This window comes from Tauraco erythrolophus, chromosome 5 (genome assembly GCF_009769465.1).
Source record: "Tauraco erythrolophus isolate bTauEry1 chromosome 5, bTauEry1.pri, whole genome shotgun sequence".
Taxonomy (NCBI): domain Eukaryota; kingdom Metazoa; phylum Chordata; class Aves; order Musophagiformes; family Musophagidae; genus Tauraco; species Tauraco erythrolophus.
The window spans coordinates 39,546,696-39,573,102 of NC_141469.1; the positions used below are offsets into that span (position 1 = coordinate 39,546,696).

Sequence of the window (26,407 nt, forward strand, 5' to 3'; positions counted from 1 at the left end):
AGTTATATGTTTGGAGAAGAACTGGCAGGAAATCCCATATGTAAGATCAGAGTATGATAAAACCAAATTATATTAAAGCCAAAGGAGTCAAGACTGTTATAGGCCAGCTTGTCATTCATTCACAGATTTGATCATGTCTCAGTTAATGTCTCAGCCTAAAGTGATTAAAATGAAACTATTCTCTCATGTGGAATTTATAAGGATAAAAGATAAAATAAGGTACTATCTTGCCCTGTAAACAGCAGATAGTATGTATGAAGTTGTGTGGGAACCATAGAAGGAGTATTTCTGTGTTTTACACAGAGAAAATATGTAGTGGAAATGCTATGTAATTGTATTTCTCATTGTACCCATGGAAGAACAGAGTTGCATCAATTTCATTGATGACTTCAATGTTTTCTGACGCTCTTCTGTACAATTCTTTGGCTTCATGAACTCTGCTATTTTGTTTAACACTTTAGAAATTGCCATGTGTAACCTTATAAACCATTTTTATATAGATTTAATACTGGGAATAAAGAAGAATGTCATGGTGATATGTTTATCAAATATTGTCAATATTTAGCAGAAGAGGCTGTGCACTTGTTATACTATGTAAAAGAAATTTGTGAAATAGTCCATGAAACAACAATTTCTTTTGGAAGAAATTGTCCCAGAATAACTGACTTGTTGATTTCAAGCTTCTTCTTAAAGAATTTAGAACTTCTTCCTCCTTGATTAGAAGTATTTAATGTCCAGAGTTTATAGTGTAGTGATAGGCAAAACGTGTATTATTAACAATTCAGTGAAGACGGCAAAACAGTAAGTAATTACAAAGAAAATGCAAGTTCTGGCACCACCTAGAGGTTTACATTTTGATTTATTTTAATCACAAACTAGTATAGTAGTGGGGAGGAATTCCTTTAAAGAGACTTTAGTTACAAAAACATTATTTCAGAACTTGTGGGAAAAAAAAAAAAAAAGGCATCTCTGAACTTCTCTTTTATTCTGTATTAAAAAAAAAAACATCCATAACTTGATACACTTTGCATAGACAATACATTTCAGTCTAAGTAAATTTCTACATGTGTGGTGAAACTGTTTATCAGAGGATTGGTTTTCAGGTCCACCATTCCATTCCATCTCTGGCTGGATATGGGAAAATATCAAAAATATTTGGTTATAAAAATGCATCTAGTTGAATGATTTTTTTTTTTTTCCTCTTCAAAAGCATGGAGGAGTTGGTTTAGATTGGCTTGTTTGTTTTAACTTCAGAAGTCTGGGAGGTACAGGGAAGAAAAGGTTTCCTTTGAAGATGGAGAGGAAAAAGGATCCAAGACAGATTTGGATATATTCCATGCCACCAGTTTTTACTACAACTCTGTTAATGCGGCAGCATGCTGATTAGTAACATATAATTAAAAGTGCCACTGCACATCTCTTCCAGCTAATGAACACAGTGTTCAGTTCCTTTCTTGTTTGTTTATTTATTTGGCAAAAGGAACTAGTTTTCCTTGCAGATACTTGATTTTTTAAGCTTATTTCTTTGCACAAATACCACACACACGTTCTACTAGCACATACAAGAAACGTGATTTTAGCTGAACAAACCCACACATTTCAACTCAAAGTTGCAAATATTTAGGAATAATATCAGAGCACCTAAGTAAGATATTCCAGTTCACTGAAATCCCTTATGTCTCTCTCAATTAATATTTGTTACTATATCTCTTGTTCGGGTTACAAATATGGACAAAGAATTATCTGTGAAAAACGGTGAGGCTGCAGCAACACTGAGTGAATTCTTACAATTTTATAATTGTCTTCCATTAAACAGATTATTGAATGCCAACAAGATTAATTGCCTGCGAGTTGATGCTTTTCAAGATCTGCACAACTTGAATCTTCTTTCTTTGTATGACAACAAGCTTCAGACCATTGCAAAAGGCACCTTCTCACCCCTACGTGCAATTCAGACCTTGTACGTATGCTCTTGTTTATGATTGTCTTTAGTATGACTTCATACTCTACAGTGTACTAAAAATACCAGGAACTGCTGAGACCAAAGGGAAATAATGTGTGAAATTATCGTTTTTTTCTTCATGAAAGGCATTTGGCTCAGAACCCATTTATCTGTGACTGCCATCTGAAGTGGCTGGCGGATTATCTTCATACAAACCCCATTGAGACCAGTGGTGCCCGTTGCACCAGCCCCCGCCGTCTGGCAAACAAAAGGATCGGCCAGATCAAAAGCAAGAAATTCCGCTGCTCAGGTAATTTTCTTAGTTCAGCTGCTATTTTTCTTCTATTGGCACAAACAGTGGTTACAGAATCTCTGATGAAGGCAGCTGACTCTCTGTGGAATTATTAAATGTTGCAGAATCCTTTTTCGTTCTTTGACTGAAGGGAGGAAATCATGGAAGTCGTAGACCATTGGATCACGGAACATTACTATAGTTAACACATTTGGCACTATTTCTGAGTAGCATTAAATCTAACAAAAGAAATGCAATATATAATACTTGAGAATGAAATGCTAAAGTTATTCACTACAAGTAAAACCAACATAAATCATTTTGTAAAATTTCCACAAGGCTCTGGAGTATGTGAAAGATCTAAAAGTTTCTAGCTAAATATGGAAACATGACATATTCGTTTTATACAGGGAGCTTACCTCATACTGAAATTTACTGTTTTCTTTTTCTAATCTTATTCCATTTCCTACTTACATTTCTCTAAATCCTAACTTTTGTCGTATGGTATCCAGCTGTTCCAGGTGCATTTCACATTCGACAATTTATTCAGTCTCAAGTGCAAATACCAGATGAGAACTATTTGTTATCCATGTTCCGGATACATTTATGACTATTCACACTTTGTTGTTTATCAGCTCTCAATGTGAATACACATTTTTTCACTTAATTATCTGTAGTTAACTGTAGTCCATACTTAAGCTAATAAAACTCATTCTTTGCTTGCTGACATTCAGGTGCATCTTCTATTTTTTTCTCTTTATTTAGCTAAAGAACAGTATTTCATTCCAGGTAGGTTTGGCACTGCAGTAAGATTGACTAACTGCAGATACTCTCTCCCTTTCCCCCAAAAAGCAAAGTTTGTTATAGCTTTTAGGAAACTGGTGCATGTGTATTAACATTAGTGAATACCTGTAGCTAGACATAGTTTTCCTTTATAGATTACTAGTAGTTGTTTTCTGAATATGAGAGCTTAGCATGCAGCTCCATTTACCCCTTTTTGTCTCATGAATTTGCACACAACCTACCAAAATTATACTTGTGCTTAAATTATTTAGAAGGTTGCACCTGCTAGTTCATATTTCAATTGACATCTTTACTTACCTTGTACCTTGCCTTTCTGCCACTACTGTTTTTAAAATGTAGCTTCTGAGCTGCTTTTAAACACAGGAAACCATACTACCATCAAAGAGCTAGCACAACTTTAAAAAAATAAACGTTGTAGAAATGAACATTTTCTTGCCTTGCTTTCATGCTCTACACTGGCTGCAGCTACTGCTTGCTCACCCTCCTTGTTTTTATGAAATCACAGCAGAACGCTTGGAAAAGAAAGCCGATATTCTTCCTTAAACGCATTCTATGGTCACGCACATACAATGAATCAGAAATGCTTTCCATTAAAGAAAATGTGACTTTAGAGCTGGGGTGAAACGGCAATTTACACACCGCGTTAAGCTACGATAAGTCTATGATATTTTCACAAAAGATTTACTGATGTTGGCCCTAGCTCTTTGAAATATGTTTTCGTTATTTATTTTACCTTGCTTGTCAGGTGTGTGCACTGATTTCTTAATAGAAAAAAACAATGATTCACTTGCATTATGTTCCTAACAGATTATAAATGATTGATTGGCAAAATAAACAAGAGAGTAATGAATCTATTGATGAATTACAGTATGTGATTTGCAAGCAGGGTTTTCTACCATAGTTTAATATCTAGAAAAATATCTATAATAATTGATTATGACACCAGTGCACTTCTTCTTTCAAGTACTAGAGGTGTATTGTCATTCTGCAGTGTTTGAAGTACTGATTTATAGATTGGTCTTAGTCTTTGTCTTTTAAGCTGGTATGTTTAACAGCTCTTCTCCTAATGCTGTATGATGTATCACTTAAATTTGCAGCAATCATGAAGTTCTTCACACCCTCATACTAATACGTTGGTTTGAATATGAAGAAAAGACAAAATGAAATACAAAATAAAGCAGCAATTTGTCAGCATTGGCAGCCGCAAAAATGTGTTTTAAAGCAGCATAAAACAGAGGGGGATTCAATTTCTCAAACCTGTAGTACCACTCAATTCCTTAATGAGTAGAACAGCTGTATTCCTGCCACAGAGTGACTTTACTCAGCCTTGCCAGCACAACTTTTGTCTCTGAGTTAGAAGTGTTTTCTTGCCAGCAAATGTCTTCATAGCCTGTTTATAATATGGCCACACATGCAGTTTATGTACCCTTTAAAAAATACTATTCCTTGGAAAAAAAAAAAAAAAAGAAGAAAAAGAATTAACAAAAAATGCTACAGACTTGCCTTTTGAAATATAGCTTCTGTGCTTTCTCTTTCCATCAGGTTATCAGGGAGATGCTGCATAAAATTCTTTTAGTTGTTGAAGACCTCGTCCCTGAATATTTTAGTTGTTTACTTTAAACCCCTAACAAGGATTTACACTAACTGCAGGAGGAAAAATAATGAATATGTAGCCTTGCTTATTGGGTATTAAAAAGTGCTAAAAACACTTCTTTACACTTCAGTAATTACTGTAAAAACATTAGCATTTCTTTAAAACCTAAATATTTTTTATGTTTGCTTTAAATATGTCATTGGGAGATCTTGCTCTGCAGACATTAGGAAGTCTTAGTAGAATTTCATTACAATCGTTTGGAAGACTAAAGGTTATACAAGTATTAAATCATTAATTTGAAAAAATATCGTTTGTCTGCTAACTCGTAGAAATATTTCATGTAGTTGTATCTTGTGTGTTACATAGACATTTACAACATTTACAACTTAGGTATTTACAAACGCTAGAAAACATAACACATGATGACTTTTGGGCGTTTTTTTCTTGCCCTGAGGAATCTGTTTCTCCTATGTTTCTTTGGTTTATTAAGGTTTTAAGTGGCATAGCATGTGTTCAAAGGATCAGCTTTTAAAGAATACATTCAAAATAGTGAAGAATAATGCATGGGAGGCATTATCATCCTATATGAAATCTGTAATTAACCCCAATCTTTTCTCAATTTTTTAATGCCACTTAAAATGAATTATTCTCTCTCTCTGCTGAAGATGGTACCCCTTAGCAACATCTTCTAATCAAACTAAAGTTGAGTAGAGAACATGAGAGCTTAGTTCATGTTTTTTGTCTTAATTGGGATTACTCTGTCTTTCTTTCCTTCTTGGCTATCTTTACTTTTGCAGGAGTTCATCATTTTGGCTGTAAGTAAAGTTCAGTGTCTGAGCTAAATCACAATGTACTTCCCAGCCCCGATGCACCTTCTGCTAGTCTCAGTGTTTTCACCTTTGTCCAAGAAGAACCCACAGGTCCTTTCAGCTTCTCTTTGTTTTCTTTGTCACCCACCCTCAGTTCCTTACTGGATGTTTTCTCCTCATATGTTTAGGATGTTTTCTTTGACTGACTCTGGGAAATGGTGGAGGAAACTTTCAATGTGGTTCCTTTTTTTGGTACTTTTTATTTGATCTGTGACAGTAATGCTGCTACTGTGGCACTGGACATTCAGTAATAAGAATGCCATGTCATGTAAGCAATGCTTCAAATGCTTCTGTAACTTATACCTACTCCTTCCTCTTTTCCCTTGCTCTTATCCTTGGCCTAATGGATGCAGTTTTGATAATGTAGCGAGATTTTCTGTTGTGCTTGATCTAACCATGTGGTTGTGAGGTATGAGTAAAACATGGTTCTGTCAAGCACCATGGAACGTCACGCAGCTTTCTACAGCATGGCAAGCTGCTGAGGCTTAAGTCAGGATCACACATTTTTTAAATTAAAGCTGAAAACAGGGCTTTCAATCTTATGTGTTTGAGATGATGTGGAGTATCGAGACTATAAAAAAACCACAGAGGTTAATGAAGTCCAGTCAACAATACAAATTTGTGACAAGAGAAAGAGAAAAGGTGGCATTCGGGATCTATTTATTCTTGATACAGAGAAAGAAAATAAATTCTAAAAGAATCAGTGGCATTTGTGTGATTAGCTATAAACAAGGCTAGATTGGCTGACAACATAATCAGCAGAAAGTACAGCTGTGAAAAGCTCAAGTTAATGTTATCCTGTTCTGTGAAGTCGGTCACAGTTTCTTTTTCCAGCATATCTTAAGCCCCTATATTTAACCCTCTCTTGAAGCCCTTGTGTCTGTTCAGTATCACAAAGTTTATCATCCATTTCCCAAGTTGTCCACCCGTTATCTGCACTGCAGACATCTTTTAAACCTTCACACAAGAAGCACATCTTATACTTTATTGACTCAGTATCTGTATTTTGACTTGACTCTTCCACAGGCACTGAAGATTACAGATCCAAATTAAGTGGAGACTGCTTTGCAGATTTGGCTTGCCCTGAGAAATGTCGCTGTGAAGGGACCACAGTGGACTGCTCCAATCAGAAACTCAACAAAATTCCTGATCACATCCCCCAGTACACAGCAGAGTTGTAAGTTGAACCCATAATAAAGCATTTATTTGCTTATGCAAAAACGAACTAAAATTTTCAAATATGAAACCAGTTTTACTTTTTTGGATAACAAAAATGAAATGTAACCTCTGTGGTACACTTCAAAGGACTAGATATTAATAGCAATTATTTATGCATCATTTCAGTACCATGTAGCCTTCAAAACTTATGATAAATAAATAAGGTAACTATTTTATGTTGCTGGTTCTTCAGTACATGAGCTGCCCACTTGGATTTTTTTTGAAAGGTAGTGGGGTTTATTTTGCTTTTTATTTTAACTACAAGAGCGAGTAGGACATCCGGTGACCATTGTCTTAAAAAAAGTGCTACCTAGGCGTTTAAAACAGAGCTGATTCTTATGCAAAGCACACATTATGTGTGTCAGGCAGAAGAACAGAGGAAGATAAAGCAGAAAAACAAAACAGAATTGGGTTAAGAAGATGAGATAATAATATAGTGAACAGAGATGAGCGGAAAAGAAGTCACAGATTATTACTCGCTTAATAAGTGCCATATGGGAATGATTTGTAGGCATTACAACTGAAGTGGTCTTCAAGGAGGGATTGAAAGATAAAATTAAGACAGCTTTACAAGGTTTTCTCATGCGCAAAGCCTAGTATGAAAGGGAATGCAGAGATGCTTGAAGGATCACCAGAAGGGCAGGAAATGAAAGTGACCATCACTGGCAGAGCAAAGGCGGGAGGAAATAGCTGGTTTTCCTAAGAGGTTTAGTGTAAAGAACAAGGCAGAATGTTGAGGGGTAAATGAGAAGGACTTTGATTTGATGTAGTGAAGCAGGGACAATGATGTGGAGACAGGAGTACTGCGATCCAGTTGTGACCCACAGGGGTGAGACGAGCAACACTATGGCACATCTCTTAAAAGTCTGCAACTGGCATCAAAGCAATAGTCCACCAGTGAAGGTATGAGATAATGAGACCATGGCTAAGGATTTGGATCATCTGGACAGGAAAATAAATTTGAGACTGAAATATTGTGTAAATAGAGATGGACATTTTTGTCTGTCTCTGCCCTGAGAGGAGGAGTTGAATTTGGTGATGTTCTAATTACAGATCTGAGTGGTGATTCTAGTTTTGCCCAGAATGATGGAAAATTTAATTGAAAAAGTGGCATATGTGGGAAGAGCAGAGCTCAGCTTTTGGCCATGTTCACGGTGTTGATTTACTGTTCATAAAGTAGTGCCAGAGAAGAAAAAAATGATAAACAGTCTTGAGTAGAGGGAGAGAGACCTCAATAGAGAAATACGTTTTTGTTTTTTTTTCATATAGGATTTGCTATATATATATATAGGGATACAATATAGAGGGTGAAGAACCAAAAAGGAGGGAAAAAGAAAGAAGATTTTAGTGTGGAGAAAGGTCCACAAGAAGACAATAACTACTCATCATATATATATATAATGTTATGCTATTATATTTTCAGATAAAATTACTTGCATTGAAGAATAAAACCTGATGGAACGGGTAGCAGGTTAAAGTGTAGCAGGAGATCATGAACTAATGGTTGCAGAACCGAGAGATGAAAAATGGAGTTGTTGAACTGACAAGCATACATTGTCTTGATTCTTAACAGGATTCATGTTTAATTGTCTCTGCTCTGAAGAAATAATAATCTTAATTTAGTATTTTAATTGTTGATTTTCATATTCATTTATTTACATGTGGAAGATAAACTGTAAAGTGTTTTCTTTCTGTAATCATGATTCATACATATTAAATTCAGGTGAAACAATTAAGTCATCAAGCCTCATCTGCTATGTATCCTAAATTCTCAAATTTGAGTCAACAAAGAAATTGTGTTTGACTAAAACATAATTCATATTTAGTTCCAGCACTTCTTTCAGAAAACATCCAGTCTTGTTTGAAGGTATCAGTGGATTAAAAAGCCACCATGTTCCTGAGAGTGTTACAGAAGTTAATTGTCTCTCTTCACTTCTGTTAAAGTCTTTTAAAATAGAAACTTTTACTTCCTGATGGAATCTGCCTCTCTTCAGTTTCCATCACTACTGCTTTTATATTTTTTTGTCATTAAAGAGCCCTTTTCTATTCAGCACTTTATCGAAGTAAGATGGTCTTAAACTGTAACAAAGTCACTAGTCAACCACCTTCTCGATAAGCTATACAGATTGTTCTTCAAGTCTTTTGATGTAAAAAAAAAGGGGGATAGAGGGGATAGAGAAATTACTTCTGCATTTTTTTTTTACTTCTTCTAAAAATCTAAGTGCTGTAGCTAAATACGCTCTTCTGGTATTTGCCTCACTGATGCAAGAGTTACAGTATCTTTGTCTTGTTTCCTTCTGCTGTTGCTGGTCTTTGATACACTGCCTTTGTTGCTCCTCTTGGGACTTCCCAGTCTAGTTCTAGGGCCACTCTGTGATATCCAGTTCACAACGTTTACTGGCATTTACAAGAAGAATTAGTCTTTCTTTTCTTTTATCCACAAAATTTGAGGTAAAGATACTTGTTAGAGCCAAATGACATTGATGCTTCTCTAACAGTGATGAAGAAGGCTAGATTATTCTCTGAAGGGTGTTTTCAGGAGCTGCGCCTCAGCTTGGAAGCAAAGATCAAAACTGAGGAAATGTCTAGGTTTCTTTAGGTTTCTCTGGCAAATATTTATGTTTCTCAAACAGTTTGCCTGGAGATGTGTTTTAAGTCTGAAGACATGGGAGAAGAAGAGAGGGCACAAAAAGAACATGGCTTCTTTTCATCCCTTAGCTCAGAAGGTTTTGAAACAAACAGGAATCCTGTAACCTCCAAGAGAATTTGTGTCACGGATCCCCTGCAGAGTGGCACTCTGTCTGAGGGATATAGGGAACAAAATAAGTATTTTCACAGTCGGATAGAATAATATAATGCAGCTTCATTAGCACTATCATAATATATGGTTGCAATGTGCAATTTAATGGGTTAAAAACAGTGAACTACTTTCATCTCTATCATTCTAGGGCTAATAGGTCTAGTGAAAAATACTGCACTAATCTTGAGTTCAAGAAAGCATGTAATGCTTCCTTTAAAGCTGCTTTTATAATGTCCTCTTGAAAAGAATTTCTTTGTATATTCCAGTCAACTGGCAACTTTGGGGTTTCAGCTCAACAAATGGCAATGAATAAGTTTTCTGACAAGGAGTTTGAAAGTGTTTTTTCTAAGTTTGTCCTCCCTGCTTTATTTGCCCATATGACCTGGCTAGAGTATTGATTGTATAGATTGCAACAGTAATAATATCATATCAAAAACACTATTTCTTCAGAGTAGTTGTTTTTAAAAAAAATCTTAAAATAATAATACAGCTCGAGATATACTTAATTGTAAAAGGAGAAAAAAAGTTATAAATAAGCCAAGTGCTGTTCTGTTTCTATTTTGGCACTTGCTCAGTCTTCCAGAGAACCAGTGAAAGATCTGTCTAATTTGCTATTGAAGTATTTGAGATAAAGTACTAGCCTGTAAATGCATCCCAGGAATAAAATATTTTTCAAGTGACATTCTAATGTATAGAAAATTTAGAAAGCATTTGATAAATCACTCAAATGAGAGTCCCCAGGAGAAATGTTAAGTAAATCAATTTCAGTCTTACTTATTCAATTTTTCTAATGATTATACAATAGCTGATAAAATTCCAGATCCTAAAAAGATAGTTTTTGAAAGCATGGAATGTCACTGCAGTGCATAGCCTTCCAGGAAGGTTCAGCTATTGTACCAAAACATGCAAATGTTACACAATCTTACCCATTGTGTTGATAAACCAGGAAAAAGCATCAAATAAAACAGAAAAGAGAATAGTTAGACATCATCATCAAATGTTTCGTTTGCTTATTTTTATTTTGAGAATATTTCAATACTTTTCTTTGAATAAACCAGATACAAGTATTTTTAAGATCATTTTCATGATCCAGTGATTTACAGGTACCAACTATCATTATTGCCTCTACCAGGAAAGAGCACTGGGCTCAGAAAATAATTAAATTGAGGTCCAGAAGAAAGACATCACCACTTCTGTTAATTTTCTAATCATTTGTAATAATTTTGATTCCTCTGTGTGTGCTGTCACTTACCATGATAATAGAATGAAAACTCCTTGCACAATTTAACATTTACATGTTTTATATTTACACAACTTTAACAATTAATATTTAACAATTCCATATCCAAAGCCAGTGGTCTCGAGCCATAGTAATGCCATGTGATCCATGTAGTCATTCCTCTGACCACAAACCCATAATTTGTAATTCTTGATGTCCCTTTATCTGTATATCTGCCCTCAGTGATGTTGCATGAATTGTGATATCACCATATACACAAAGTTAGAGAGATTTGTTCTACATTTTTAACCAAACACAATACAGTGATAAAACCAGTGCTTCTTTTCCATCATGGAGAAGCATGGAAAAACTTCTCAAACACTGAAAATCTTAAAAAAACATGGAAAATCCTTAAAATTGTTCTGTAGTATTGATAGTAGACTAAGACTAGTTTAAATAAAATAAAAATATAACTTCTACATATGACATTAGGTGTAGGACTAATTAGCACCACAAATACAAGATTGAAGAATAACCAACAAGTAGTTGAAGAGAAAGGCTGTGGTGGTGCTGTCGTACATATTAAAAGATGAAGGAGTGCCGTTGGGCACTGCTATAAATTTCATTTTGTGATGTATGTCCAGGAGTGTAATATGTAAGTTGAAATAATTTTACTGAATATAAAAACAGTAAAATATCAGTGGAATACTGTGTCAAGGACTTTACTTTTCAAGATCGGTATGAATCACTTGGAAAAAATTTCAAGAACAAGAATCATCTAGAAAAGAAGACTTCTGAGGAAAAGCTCAAAAGATAGAATGCATTTGTGTGAAGAAAACTTGAGGGAGAGACAAAGCAAATTATTTTTAATATGGAAAAGATTGTTGTAAAAAGGAAAGGAACAAATTTTTTACCTTTTTCAGTAGGGTTAGAAATGTTTGTGGTAGAGCACAGTGAGGAAGAACTATTAGAATTGATATATATTTTCACGAACAAGTCATTTCACTAGATGATACAGCACTTGAAAAGTCAACATTTATAGAATGCTTGTTGCTTCTGTTGTTGGCCGACAGGGGAAAAAAGACTGTTTACAATGATGTAAATTTGTTAATTGACACTGCAAAAATTCATTTGATATGTTCCCACTAAAAATCACATTAAGTCATCCAGCTGATTTTCACAGGTGGTAACATCTTTTGAAATTCATGTTCCTTGTATTTCAGTGTGGTATACAAATGTTCCATGTATATCCGAAACACTCTTCCTGTCTTCTCTGTTTTGTTCCGTGCTGAAACTATTGTACAGACATACCTTCAGATTTACAACCTTAATTTCCCTTCTGGCTATCATTGAGAACAAGCAGGAAGGAAGGATGAAGGAGCAGCTTTCTTTTATTTTCTAGGGGTTTTTTAATTGTCTTGCAAATAAGGCAATTCTGAAAAGCATTCTGGGTTTAGAATTTTGCTGAATTTCATTTCATGGTGATCTTGTCAGTCATCTCTTTTCCTTCCTATTTAAGATCTCTAAATAAAAGCTGGACAGACTCCCCTCCTTAATAAGATGACTCCATTAAAACTTATAAAGAATCTAAGACTCATAATTTCCGCTTTCTTTTCAAGAGAGGAAATGGCAAATACTAGGTCAGTGCAGATATTTTTTTGACATACACGTGGTCCCCTAACCTAGCAGCTGCTAAAGGTAGGCTGAGCCGAAACAGCCTTGATTCCTGGACAGGAAAGATCAGTATCCAGCTAGTATTTGTTGCTCAATGTATACCTTTTAGTATTGTTACAAAGCAGCATTTAATGCTTCCTTATACAATATGTGTGCTAGGTGTAGTGGTCTGAAGATAAACCATGGTCAGAGAAGTGTTTTTAAATTCTTGGAAAGACCTATGCAGTGTATTTGAGTTCCTATTCAAAAGAAGCATTGAGCATAAAGTAATTATTACATTCTTGTAAATAGTGTTCTGTGAGCACCACCAGATGTCTGGCAGACCCCACCTGATATCCTTTAAAGAACAGTAAACTAATCTTCAGTGGTCTATATGTACTTCATAAAGATTTTTATTTATAAGTTGCCATGGAATCCTTCCTTAGTTACATTTTTGTTTTTCTTCACTTAGAGGAAAAATTAAAAACATCATCTTATATTTCTCTGCAGGTTTGGTTGCGTAATGTTTTGTGATCTGGTTTTGATTCTGTATGTCTTGTGCATTCCTAAGCTTAATTAATGAGAACGTTCATTCACAGGAATTACACTGACATTTCTAATTCTGGTATACGGAAATGTTCTTCAGCTACCAGCTGAATACCAGCTATTCAGTTAAACCTGTCTAAAAAGCTCACTTAGTGTGGAATATTCTATACCAATGCCTGAATGTTTTTTTCTGAAATTGATGTCGTTTCTTGTAGGCGACTAAATAACAACGAATTTTCAGTCCTGGAGGCCACTGGAATCTTTAAGAAACTTCCTCAGCTGCGTAAAATGTAAGTGCAACTTCAGTGACCTTGTGCATTCAGAAAGCACATTAGCTCCTTGCTGTGTTTCTCTATCTTTCTTAGTTCTTATTTTTCAAAGATTCCATGGATTCTAATCGAGACTCAAGAATGGGTTTAAATTAATCACTGAGGTAGATCAGAGTTGGCAGCTCTCCTCTGTGGGACAAGGCACTGCCAGTAACAGCTTCTCACAGCGTATAGCTCCAGCACCTTCACTGCAGCGTCCAGCCACCTGGTCTGTTATGGAGCCACAGCAGGGAGCTCACAGTATGGGCTGCTCAAAAAAAGGGTCCAGTAGTCTTTTGTCACTTCCTGTACTGCTCCCTAACCAGCCAATTTTGCTCTTTCAGCACATTCAAGACATGCCTTTGATTCTGTGCTTCATTAAACTGTCATTAGATGAGGGGAATATCAAAATTAAATGACAGACAAAAAAATGGTTTGATAGCTCATCCATGTAAGTCCGTGTTCACAGTTCATGTCCTAAGAAGAGTTTATAATCTTACCAGTTGCAGATGTTATTAAAAATAAATCTAGGAAAAGCTTTTCTTTTGCTTATGTAAAGGACATGTTTGAGGGTAGATCATTTAGTTAGACTTAGTGACTCTGTGCTCAATCTTTTTAGGATTAAATCCAAGCACAAATAGTAAGTGAGGAAAAATGCAAGTAAAAATAGATCAGATTAATGAAAATGATACACTGCTTTTTGAATGTAGTCACCAAGTTGCTACCATTTATAAAAGCTCAGTATACATTACTAGTGACCAAAATCTCAAGAGGAGCAATAGTGTTACTTAAACTATTGCTAGCCTTACCCAGATCCTTGATGGCAGCTGACATGATCACAATTAGTTAAATACTTATTACTGAATTTTTCAGTTAGTAGGTCAAAGATTAAAAACAAAACAAAACAAAAAACAACTTTGCTTTTGACCTATCCACTTGAGTACATCTTGCCACTTCGAATTGGGCTGAGATACTTAAAAGATGAATGGAGGAATGCTGGCACAGCAGTGTTCTGGTGCTATACAGTAAATACCCAGTTTTCTTCATTCCTCAAGGATCTCAGATTAGCACTTTTTACAGCTACAGAGTGCCTTTGAAATAAATAAAATACTCAGTGGCATACGTACACACATAACAGTTCTTTATATTTAAGAAGAACAAGGAAAAGGGAATATACTGTCAGTAATTACATATTATCAGGCTATATGGGTAGCTTAGTAAATATTTAATGTCATCTAAAGCTAGTTTGCTGCTTTTTAGTTGAGGACATGTTCAAGACAAAAGAAAGAAAAGGAAGAATATTAATCAATCTCAGCTGTCTGCTGGAACTCCCAAGAGCTTTGAAATCTGGATAATTGAGGGGGAACAAAATTGAGAAAATGTTAATGAAAAGTCAACATTTTTAATAATACCACTCTGTAACTTCCTAATATAGTTATCAGTTGTTACAACATTCTTTAATTTAGAGAATAATGCAGTGACTAGTTTAGCATGTCTGGAAAGCAGTGAGGTAGTGATGTTACGCAGACACCAATACCAATGAATTCTGTATTTTTGTGGAGCTCATATTTCTTCTGGAGGTTCAAACAGGTGCAAAGGTCTTTCTGCACAGACGACATTGAAAAATTGGAGCCTAAATGTTTAATTGATTTGATAGTTCATGAGTAATAAAGCACTTGTATGCACTGCATCATTGATTAGCTATGCATCATTAATCCTTAAAATGCCTGTGAAGTGGGTGAAGTAGTATCCATGTTCCACCAGGAACAAATAAGATTTTAGGAAACTAAGGGCTTGACACGGATAAGCCAGCTGAGATGAGAAATAATGAGTTTCTTGCTTCCAGTCTTGTGCAGCACCTTACAGGCAACTGAACAGCTCCCCTGTGAAACTAAATTTAAGCGTTGATTGTATCCTTCCTCACAGGCAAGATGTATATTAAATTACAGCTAGGCTAGAGATGAGTAGTCAGCACTCAAGATTAAGCCACAACTCTTTGTTTTCTATGTCTTAGATAATGGTGGCAGTTCATTGTGGCAAGTGTATGAATTTTTCTTCTGACAAATAGTATGTTTCTTGATTCAAACAATTAAAATGCTGTTCTAGAAGTTGCATCAAATAACGTTTTATTTTGTTCCCAACATCCTTAATTCCATAAAATTAAAAGTTGCTAGCTTCACTTCATTTTACGTTGTCTCGGAGCATTTCTAAGTGCTTTTTAAAAATCACTAGTGTATAAACACTCTTTAGTGTGTAGATATGTACTTCTGTAATATTTGTAAGTAGTTATATAGAACGAACAAAACAAAAGGAGGCAAGAATAACATGAAAAATCTTTAAGAAAATATGTGTTGTTGTGAGTGTATGCTTTTGTATATATAATACAGACACTACCCATTTGGAATGTAATTTCCATATTTCCAACTAAAAACTATAAACACCAAATGTTTTGGCAGTATTTTAGGTCATTTTCCCACATTTTGATGTGCTTTCCATGTGAATTGTGGATAAATGAACTGTCTTGCTTATAAACCCTCCTTTTTAACTAATGTCATAAATGATTAACATTTCATTTACTGTTTACATTCACACATTTCATTTACTTATGTTGCCATTTATACTGCTTTCTTATATTTGTGTCTACCAAGACAAAATAAAGAAATCAGAGTTGTTAGTTGTGCTGGTACTCATACAGTATCATTTTGTTATTAATTCATCTAATAATCCTACAAAGACTGGAGACATGAAAAACATATACGGTCACTGACATGACTCAACATTCTGAAAAGATGTTCTTGTGTGGCAGCAGCACAGACTAGGTAATTGCCATTATTTAAAAACATCATCCAAAGATTGCTTTAAAAATCTTTATTTCCTCAGTTAGCAGGGCATTGAATTTTGCTTTTATTGGTTTGGAGTTGAACAATACATTTGTTGCTTTTACACAATAACTCAGTATCTTGAAATCTATGCAGTGTGCAGCATTTAACAGTTAGTTTAGGATATTTTAAAAAGAAAACGTGTTTTTCTGTTAACGTGTTATAGAAACCTGAGCAATAACAAGATTACTGATATCGAGGAAGGAGCATTTGATGGAGCCTCTGGTGTGAATGAACTATTGCTCACCAGCAACCGCTTGGAAAGTGTTCGACACAAAATGTTCAAAGGATTAGAAAGTCTCAAAACACTGTAAGTGTAATTATTTGAGTGGTTTTATTCGTTCTTTCTGCCAGGGATTTTTTAAAGTAATAGTCTATCTGTCCTAAAAACTTTGATTTTAGAGGATTAGCTATGGATTATTCAAGCATATCTTAGTTTCTGTTCCTATTTTACAAAAGGTTATAATACATTATACGAATTCATTAATTATTAATTATGGATACAATGTAGCTGAAATTCTTCATTGTGATTACTTGACTACATTACAAGTCCTCTAAAATGATGAAGCGGTTGAGAATGGGTAAACATCCAACTGCAGAAACGGAAATGGAATAATCATCTGCTTCAAAGTAACAGAATTTTGCATGGGAATTATACATTTTACATAATGGAGTCTGATTCAGTTCAGCTCAACCATTACTTGGAATTTTGCTAGAGGAAAAAATTACTCTTGTGGATATTGAAATGTGGGAAATGATTCTCTCCTAAGTAACTTTAATGTCATTTCAACAGTGAAGGGAGGAGTAAAAGCACTATAGCTTGAACTCATTTCATTCTTTCCATGAAGACAGTTTAGCTCTTTCCGCTCAAAAAAAGATGTTCATACAATCCACAGCTTCTTGGCCTTCTTCAGAGAGCCTGTCCTTCTGATCAGCAGAGCAGAGCCAAGATTAAACCGTTTTTGGGGCTTCAGCTGTCCGTAGACATTAGGTGCTTTTAATAAATCAGGCCTATCATTTCTAACTTTGCATTTAAAGCTGCTAAAATTATTAGAAGCAGCTATTCTTAGACAAATGTGGAGAAAAATATTCATTTTTTGATGGACAGATAGGAAAACAGCAAACTTAAAAGCTCTCATGTTTTACAGAAATAGAGATTTTAGAATAGGTGTTTCTTGCTTTGTGTTCTGAAATATTTGCTAAATCTTAGAGTCATGCTGAGGAGGAGTCAGGGTAGCCTGATTTCATTTAATTGAAATGCTTGAAAATGTAGTAGAAGTGGTTTCTAGAATTTCTCCTGAGAAAATTCTGGTTGAAGGCACCTCAGGAGGACGTCAGCTGGTACAACCTTCTGCTCCATATAAATAGCAGTTCTGGAGTCATTAGGCTTGGAAACGTGAAGAGGGGGCTGCTGTGTATCTCTGATTTGGTGAATTTCAATCAATTCCATTTCTCATTGATAATTTTATTTCAATTCTTTCATGATTACTGATTCTGGTATTGAAAGAAAAAAACCCGCAAATGCTTAGGGGAAACACCCCTTGTCTCTGTGATACCCACCCACTCACTTTCCTGTTGTCCTGTCCCCTCCGCGCACACTGCACTCCGTCCCTGCAGCAAGGGGACGGGCAGCACCAGGGTGGCGATCCCTTTGGAGTCAAACTTCTCAGCCCCTGCTGAGGCCACTGCTTCAACTCCGTCCTCGGGCTGAGCTAAGGAATGCTGGTCGTTCTTTCCTCAGGATGTTGAGGAGCAACCGCGTGAGCTGCGTGGGAAACGACAGCTTCACGGGGCTGAGCTCGGTGCGCCTGCTCTCGCTGTACGACAACCAGATCACCACCGTGGCACCCGGCTCCTTCGACACCCTCCACTCGCTCTCAACGTTGTAAGTCGTGCTCGTGTCATACCTTACCCAAGGCTAAATGTTTTGGGGACTTTTCTGTTAATGGTTTACTGCGTAATTTCACAGTGTGAGGTAAGGTTAAGGGAAAAAAAGAGTTCATAGAGGGTTTTTTTTGAGAAAGTTTATTTTCTGGACCATGTTGGATGCATGAAGAGTGTGTTTTCATGACGCCCGTTAACACAGTGTTAGACTGGTTTCCAGAAGTGCCTGAGAAGGCAGGAAAAATGTCCTGCTCGCCCCCCTCGCAGAAGCCCACTGATCTGAGCCAGGGTAGAAACGCACATTTCGGGTAGGCATCGCACGATCACAGCTGGTCGAATCACCATGTTGTCTGTCTTTCTGCACTGTGCTGTTCAATTATTGTCTTAAATTTCCTCGGTCTACTGAGGAGCTTCATTCACACGTGTTTTATAATGAAGCTTCAGTCTCATTTTGTATAAAAAGAAGCACCCCTTCTTTTGTTTAAATGTGATGTAATTTAAGGGAAGGGAAAATGGTGAGCTGGTGAGCAAAGTTGCCGCTCAGTTTACTGAAGAAATGCTTTTTGTCGATAGCAATATTCAGGAAAGTACTTAATCCCCTTTTTACATAGAAAGTGACACTTTGCACCAAGTGACTAATTTGTGCATATTAAGGATGGCATGTTTATAAATAATGGAATTGTCGATAGGTTTGCGCTGAAGTAAGGAGATGCCAAAAGTACTGAGACTTCTAGAAGTAAATTCATTTTTATAACTGGCATGTAATCAACTTAGCTGTCACTTCAGATAGGAAACTTATTCTCTGGAGCAAATAAAAGATGGAAATCTTGAGATGACAAATTAATGGAATAGCTGTTGTCAGGTTAAAACTAATAATGTAAAGTAATCACCCTTCATTTCTATATGAAATTATTGCATTATCAGTACAGACTGGCTTGACAAGTCAGGTCTTTGACAGTTTTAAATTATTTCTAAACGAGTTGTATCAAGATTCACTGCACAGAACCTCAATTACAGCTTTCACCTATGGTTTGTACATAGTATTGTTTGAAGAATGGTATTTAAGCTTAGCTTTTTGAAAATAGGAATAGAATACTTAGGATGAAAAAATTGTGTCGTCCGAAGTAAACTTTCCTGTGGTTCCCAGAAACCTCTTGGCCAATCCCTTCAACTGCAACTGCCATCTCGCGTGGCTTGGAGACTGGCTAAGGAAGAAACGCATTGTGACGGGGAACCCTCGCTGCCAAAAACCCTACTTCCTCAAAGAGATTCCCATCCAGGATGTGGCGATTCAGGATTTTACATGTGATGATGGTAAGAAAACTAATATTTGACCTTTTTATAATTCCAGCTTTCGTATGTATAACTGCATGATTCCCATAGATCCCAAAGTGTTATGCTTTAAATAAATTCATCTGTGCTTCATGCTCAGTTTCTACGTCAGTTTAAAAATCCTTCACCCATTTTTGGTTGATCAGCAGGCACACGGCTATTGTATATATGTTTTCAAAAGTGTTCCTTGCCTATGTTCATTGTAATAATTTAGAGGTAATATAAAAATTAAATAAATTTATCAAATGTAGTTCTGACAGTATTTTGAAATGCTGATGCTTGAGTCAAGCTCTTTCAGGTTACTTGATCAAATAACATGCCATTTTGCTTAGTTTGTGACTTCCTGAATGTCAGAATTCCCCTTAATGCTTAAAAAAAAAGATGGCTGCTATCTTACGTCTCTTACACATGCTTCCATTTATTGTATTACTTGTTTGTCAATTTTCAAGGCTGTAACATTTCTTTAGAGACTCTGTTTATTTTTAATAATTTATTAATTTTGAAAATCAACATATATTTTGCTTTATTATCTTTCATTTTAAGTATTCTTCATTCTTTAATGATCTTTTTTTCCCATATAATAGCATTTTTACCTAGTAAAACAACATTGTACTAAACAAAGCATTGCTTGAAATATAAATTCTTGTAGCAATGGTTTAGAGAGATGACTTACAAGTTTTTCCTACACAGATATCATAATGAAGAAGCATCACGTTTGCTTATAGGAATTCCAGGCGGGATTTTATTGCTAATACTGAAGGGACATTTGTATAGCAAGCTTAGCATCTGTTTGTTGGGTTTTTTTTAACCAGGAAATGATGACAATAGCTGCTCTCCACTTTCCCGCTGTCCTGCAGAATGTACTTGTCTAGACACAGTAGTTCGCTGCAGCAACAAAGGCCTAAAAGCTTTGCCTAAAGGCATCCCAAAAGACGTAACTGAACTGTAAGTGGCACACTTTTATCCCTTTTATGAAAATCAATGTCAGATTTATAGTCAGGTTCAAGAATGAGGGGAGGAAAAAATGAAGAATGAGATTCAGTAGATCAGTTGAAATTTATTAATGTACTGCTTTATAGATAGAAAGACTTCCACAATATCTTGAGAAATTTGAGGTTAAGTTTGAGTTAGCAACGCTTTGTAAGTCTGAAAACACTCTAAAAACTTTTACTTTCTTTTACTGAAAAGCTTCAAAAATATGTGTATAGTATCATAATCACTCAGAATTTATATCACCAACACTGAACCATCATATAACTGAATGTGGATATTATATTACAGTGAGTTAAATTATAGACAACAGTGCATCTGATTAATCTATAGTCACTGTGTAGGAAGGAATGAAGAAGTTCAATTACATTAAAAGGTCAAAAGAAAACCATCTATTAATGTGTTCTCATATTTTCAAAGTAAACATGGGTTTGTGATATTTCAGAAAGACTAGTTTTAATAGAAAGCCTTTTCATATAGGCAGTCTTGTACAATCTGGGATATTTGATTAATCTCTTGATACATTTTTATATGAGAAAAATGGTAAAGATTACATTTTATGACAAGTTATAATTTGAATATGCAGACTGACAGTGACATTGATATAAAAAAGAGCTCGCTACCCCACGTATTGTTTGAAGATAATAACTGAATAAGCCATTCATAAAACTAGATGAGTCAATTTTACCCGTTATGAAGGGGAAAATATAAACCTAAAAATTGGGTTAATCGTCTGATTTAAGCATCTTGATCAGATAGGTCACAAGATTGAAAGAAATAGATAGAAATTATTGACAAGAAAAAAAGTTGGTTTTGTGTTACATATGGCACATAATTAATATTGAATTATTAATTCTTCATAATGATTGATTAATTTGGAACTTTTTAAGAAGAAAACATAGCTGTGTATCTTAAGTCACTAAAACAGTTTTGTTATTTTCCTATTTAGTGTTATATAGAAGATTCTGAAATGTCCACCACTAGTTTTTTGCTTAATAGCATCCAAAAGGCTTTAGTCATTAATGAAATTATTAAGAACTCAAATTAGCACACAGCTATATAAACCTATAATTCATTTCACTAGATTTTGGTGGTGATGTTTTTTTCTTGAAGAGAAGATGACTTAATTAAATATAATCTGGCCTAATAAATACAGTTAGACAGTGCAAAATTAAGCAGCTAAAGAGAGATACTTTCCGAAGTGCAAGTGGAACACCGTGACTGAAAACTCATTTGTGTACAATTTTATATGCTTTAATTAGTGTCTGAGCATGCAATTTAGCATATTTTTCAAAAGAATAATGGAGGTGGTTCCTGTTAGCAGTCGCATACTGATTGATTCTTGTTCATTAGCATGCAGAACCCTTCCAAGATGTACTCTTCATGTGTTTTATAAAATATCTTAATAGTTGCATCATTTGAACAGGAAGGAATTTTTATCAGCCAAGTGGATACTTGTAGTACTTCAGTTCTTATGAAGCTAAAGCAATATATCCTAATTTGTCTGTCGTAAAGGCATTTTCTCAGAATACTTACTCCTTCAAAAAGTTTAAGTGTTGTTGGTTTCTTTTTTAATAATTAAGTATATGAGCCCATGTTCCATTCACCACCATTTATGTAATGCCATTAATACAGTGTAAACATAAAACTTGTTGAAACATATATTTTAAATTTGGCAAGCAGCCCTAAGGAAGCCATGGACCAAGGGGGGAAAAAAATAAAAAAAAACAGAAAGAAAAAGCTTTTTTATTAGATATAGATACTTATTTCATCAGGTTTAACTGTGTTTCAGCCCATCCATCTAGTCAAGACAAAAGTTTCCAAAGATGCTGCTGAATACTTAAAAACATTAAGTTCAAAAATAATCTAAGAATGTCTTTATCACAAACTTCTCTTAACTCAAGTGTGTTCCAAGCATTTAGATGGCTAAAAATACCTTCTTTGTATAGGGATAATGAGGGTATAGTTTTCACTTGGGTTCCAGGAGACACAAGTAATATCACCATAATACCACCATTAGCAAGTCATTTGCCCTAGTTGAGAACTAAAGACTTTTAATCTTCCTGCCACTGCCTGCTCCATTTCAGAGAATCAGGTAAATTCAGCACTTCTTACCCTCCCTACACTACTCGCCCTGGTTACACGAAGAGCCCCTCCACCACTTTTTAGCGACTGGCTGCATACTGGAGCAAGCCTTTAGGCAAGGCTTGTGACCTTCCTTTGCCTGTAAGTTAGGTGCCGATACAGCTTCATGGCTTTGCACCTGTTAACTCTAAGGATGAGGAAGTCTGTTATTGAGAATTATGAGCATGGAAGAAGAGCAAGCAATATAATACAGGAGCTGTGAACCTACAAAGAGCAAGAAAAACATGTTCTAACTTTTCTATGAAAGATAGTTGATTACTATCTTTAGTCCATAGGAGCAGGCTTATACTATATCGTGCCTGATATATCAAGAGATATACAGGAAGAAATTAGGGAAGGTGACCTGGACTGCAGGCATGACGAATTTGCTGTTAGAGATGGGACCAGCCCTTGCTGTTTCTGCTTTAAAGGACTACCTCTGCAATGTTCTATTTACGATAGCTCAAAATCCACACTTAATGTGACCTGCAGAAGTCAGATTTACTTTTTTGTCTCTGTGTGTGTTTAATAGAGATGATAAAGACCTCATTTTACAAAATAATAGAAAGTACTATGTAAGAGTTGGTTGTTATTACTGTTACTTCATAATACTAGTAATACCTGATTCAGTAACATTTGGATCTTAGGCTGCAGGTCCTCAGTTGTATCTCTATAACCCAAAATTTATGAGCAAGGTTTCTTATAAAATGGAAATACTATGTATTAATTTGTTATTAACTTTACTGTTGGATTCTAAGATGAATGGATGAAGATGCTACTGTTTTAATGAAAAAAAAAAAGCTCTGTTTTTTTTTTATTTTAGTTATTTGGATGGAAATCAGTTTACCCTTGTTCCAAAAGAGCTTTCCAACTACAAGCATTTAACACTCATGTAAGTAGTTCTAGATCAACATTCTCTACTGGAATGGAAAAAACCCAAACCAGAACAAAAAAGCCTACTTCATTATACCTGGGTTTAGTTATAAGAAAAAAAAAAAACACACCATGAAATGTGTCATACCTTTTAGCAAATATAGTACCCAATTACATTTTATAATTCAGGGTATTTTATTCTACTTACCACATCTTACATATAATATATTTGGTCCCATTTTATAAATGGGTGTTTCATTCCAGTGATTACATCACAAAATAAATAAGTAAAAATTACAGTTAACCTGAAAAGGGATGTAAGATCTTACAAAATGTGTTAGGGTAGTACAGCATTTTGTTACGCAGCTTCATAAAGGCACTAGAATTATTTCATTTAAAAAAGAAACATTCTGTGATATGCTTCACTCCACAGTATGCTTCACATAGGAATAGCACATACAGCTGTTTTAACACTTGAATATAACCCCTTCTGTTTCTCCCATAATATATGGTTTAATGAATCAAGAAGAGAGCTTGTCTAGAACACCTTATTCCCAACTCTGTTGCTGACTCACTCTGTGATTTGAGGCAAATCACTGGCTGCTCTAAAATTTATTACCTCTACTTCATGAATGATTTGAATATCATTTCTGAACCTTGTAAGAGTACAGTGAGAGAACAGGAAGACTGTCAATGTAAATGGCTGTAATTCCATGGCCTTTGTTAGGACTATAAAAATTTATACCAGCTGAGGTTGAACTGTGTAACATTCTGAAAGCAGTTTGTGGTTTCATTATAATCAGAATAAAAAGTGGAGGAGAGTAACAAAATCCCTTAAATTTCTTTCTGACTGGCTTCAGAGCTTTGCTGCAAAAATTGAAAATGGTTTGGCATTCAAAACCAAGAACTTGATTTCCTTTATTTACCTCATGCTAGACAAAAGCTGTCACGGTCACAAATTTAGAAAAAACATATTTCCAAAACTTTTTGCATTTTGCAAATAACACCAGGAGAAACCCTAGCAAGGTTCTCAAATGTATACAGCATAGAGGAAATCTATTTGGATTGTTTAGGGAAGTTATACAAGACCTAATGTGCAGCACACAGAAAATATAACCTTTGGAACCTCACTCAGTACAAGAAGCAAGCATATAGATTGGACTGTGTGCAGTAACAGTATCAGTGGAGACTGGATATATGTCTAGAGATTAGGTTAATTAGAGTCATAATGAGAAGACTTCCATCACAGAGATTAGGTACTCATGGTGTATTTTGGACAAACACAGCCAGAAATCATAAAACTTGATCTCTTAATCAGAAAATACACACAAACAATTTAGCAGAGAAATATAATACAACAAATAATAGATGAACAGTAGATAAAATGCAAATAAGATGAGTATTAACAGTCTCTATTTATCAGCCCTGAGAGGCACATTATTGTAATCTCTTCTGAGTCTATCCTCATACTGCTGTTACGAAGTTGACAATGTTCCTCAGCTATGTTTGGAAAACCAAAACACTATGCATAGTTCTTCTGTGGCCAAACAAGGAATTACATACGAGTCTCCTGAGTTCCAGATTAACAAGGAAAATTGTTTATTTCTAAATGTTCCTTTCTCTTTCAAATAGATTGCTTTGTTATCCTTGCCTCGTACGTTTATTATTATGAGTCAATTGTCCTACATGCTTTCATGATATTTCAAGGGGAGAAATATGTTTATTGCATAGCTATTCAACTGTACTCGTAAGGTAAAATATCAAGGTCCTCTCAGAAACAAATGCTGTATTTCTTCACAAAATACAGTAAACAATAGTGAAATAGTCAACATCAAATGAAAAAAGCACAATATGAGAATAAAGAACAAGCAGTATTCACATTTAATACAGCTTCTTCAAAGCTTCTTTGAAGATACTATCTTCGAAGCTATCAGCATACCACTCCAGCTTTCCTCATACTTATGCTGAAGATTTTATTCATTAGAATATTGAACAACAAGAAAGATGCTAAGGCCTTCTCTAGAAATCTCAGATAGTGTGTTAAGTAGAGTATTAGATGATATTTACTCAAGTGCCATTAGGGACATGACTAGAATGATTTCCACTTTGAAACATCACTTTAATTTCTACACTGGGGTTCGTGTAGAATCGCATCATTAACTCAGTAGCATGATGGACATTGCTGTTGTGTAAGAATGCATTGCACTGCTTTTTCATCTGCATTGAAATGAAAATGCTTTTCATTGATCAAGCTAAACGCTTGCTGGGCTTGTATATCGCATGTGAAAATAAAAATATGTGCTGCTTTGAATATTGATACCAATGATGATACTACTTCTACTAATAAAAATAATGTGTCTGTCAGTTTAACTTTCAGTGTTTCAGGACTGGGGCAATCATTTTAAGGTCTGAATTTCTGAATTTATTTTTTATAGAGATTTAAGTAACAACAGAATCAGCACTCTTTCTAATCAGAGCTTCAGCAACATGACTCAGCTGCTCACCTTGTAAGTTTAAACATGTAACAGTGACTCTTTGGAAGCATTACAGGGGGATTTTTGTCTTGGAAAGAACGGGCATTTAGTTGATATTAAAGCTTGCTTGTTGTGGAGGCTGTAAAATAACTTGTTTCCTAACTAGCTATGTATGCAAAAGCTGGTTTTGGTTATGCTCTGCATTGTATACAGAATGGCTGATATACTTGCTGACAGTATTTCATATATTTTCAGAATCCTTAGTTACAACCGCCTGAGATGTATTCCTGCACGGACTTTTGATGGGTTGAAATCACTTAGGTTGTTGTAAGTATTATTTTTTCACCATTGCTATTTTCCAGAATTTTCATTTTTGTACAACAGATAGCAAATTTGCAGGAAGTTACTAGATGTTAAAACCTATCAAGTATTTGAGAAGTGATAATTACATAGCCTTAAAATCTAAGCGGCTTCATTCTGGGTAAGTATACTCTCAAAATACTGCACAAGAAGTTATATGACCCTGGACAACATTGTATATACAGACTTATACTTTTTTCTTTTCTGCTTTTTAATCTTGGCTGTATTTCTTTTTTTCTGTTATGC

The 26,407-nt window shown here is 35.2% G+C and overlaps 1 protein-coding gene across 8 annotated transcripts in view; it reads left to right on the plus strand.

Moving 5' to 3' along the window:
- Window positions 1–26,407, plus strand: part of SLIT2 (slit guidance ligand 2) — a 277,792-nt gene that overhangs the window by 203,521 nt on the left and 47,864 nt on the right. For 4 of the 8 annotated variants that reach the window (XM_086612336.1, XM_086612332.1, XM_086612334.1 and 1 more), the window contains exons 13-24: window positions 1,817–1,960; window positions 2,089–2,252; window positions 3,000–3,023; window positions 6,528–6,678; window positions 13,153–13,227; window positions 16,291–16,434; window positions 17,866–18,009; window positions 19,156–19,322; window positions 20,153–20,285; window positions 23,278–23,346; window positions 25,763–25,834; window positions 26,057–26,128. In XM_086612336.1, the coding sequence (XP_086468462.1) occupies window positions 1,817–1,960; window positions 2,089–2,252; window positions 3,000–3,023; window positions 6,528–6,678; window positions 13,153–13,227; window positions 16,291–16,434; window positions 17,866–18,009; window positions 19,156–19,322; window positions 20,153–20,285; window positions 23,278–23,346; window positions 25,763–25,834; window positions 26,057–26,128 (1,359 nt within the window). Of the gene's footprint in view, window positions 1–1,816; window positions 1,961–2,088; window positions 2,253–2,999; window positions 3,024–5,429; window positions 5,448–6,527; window positions 6,679–13,152; window positions 13,228–16,290; window positions 16,435–17,865; window positions 18,010–19,155; window positions 19,323–20,152; window positions 20,286–23,277; window positions 23,347–25,762; window positions 25,835–26,056; window positions 26,129–26,407 lie in introns of all 8 variants that reach the window. The other 4 variants (XM_086612331.1, XM_086612333.1, XM_086612337.1 and 1 more) reach the window with 2 other exon arrangements.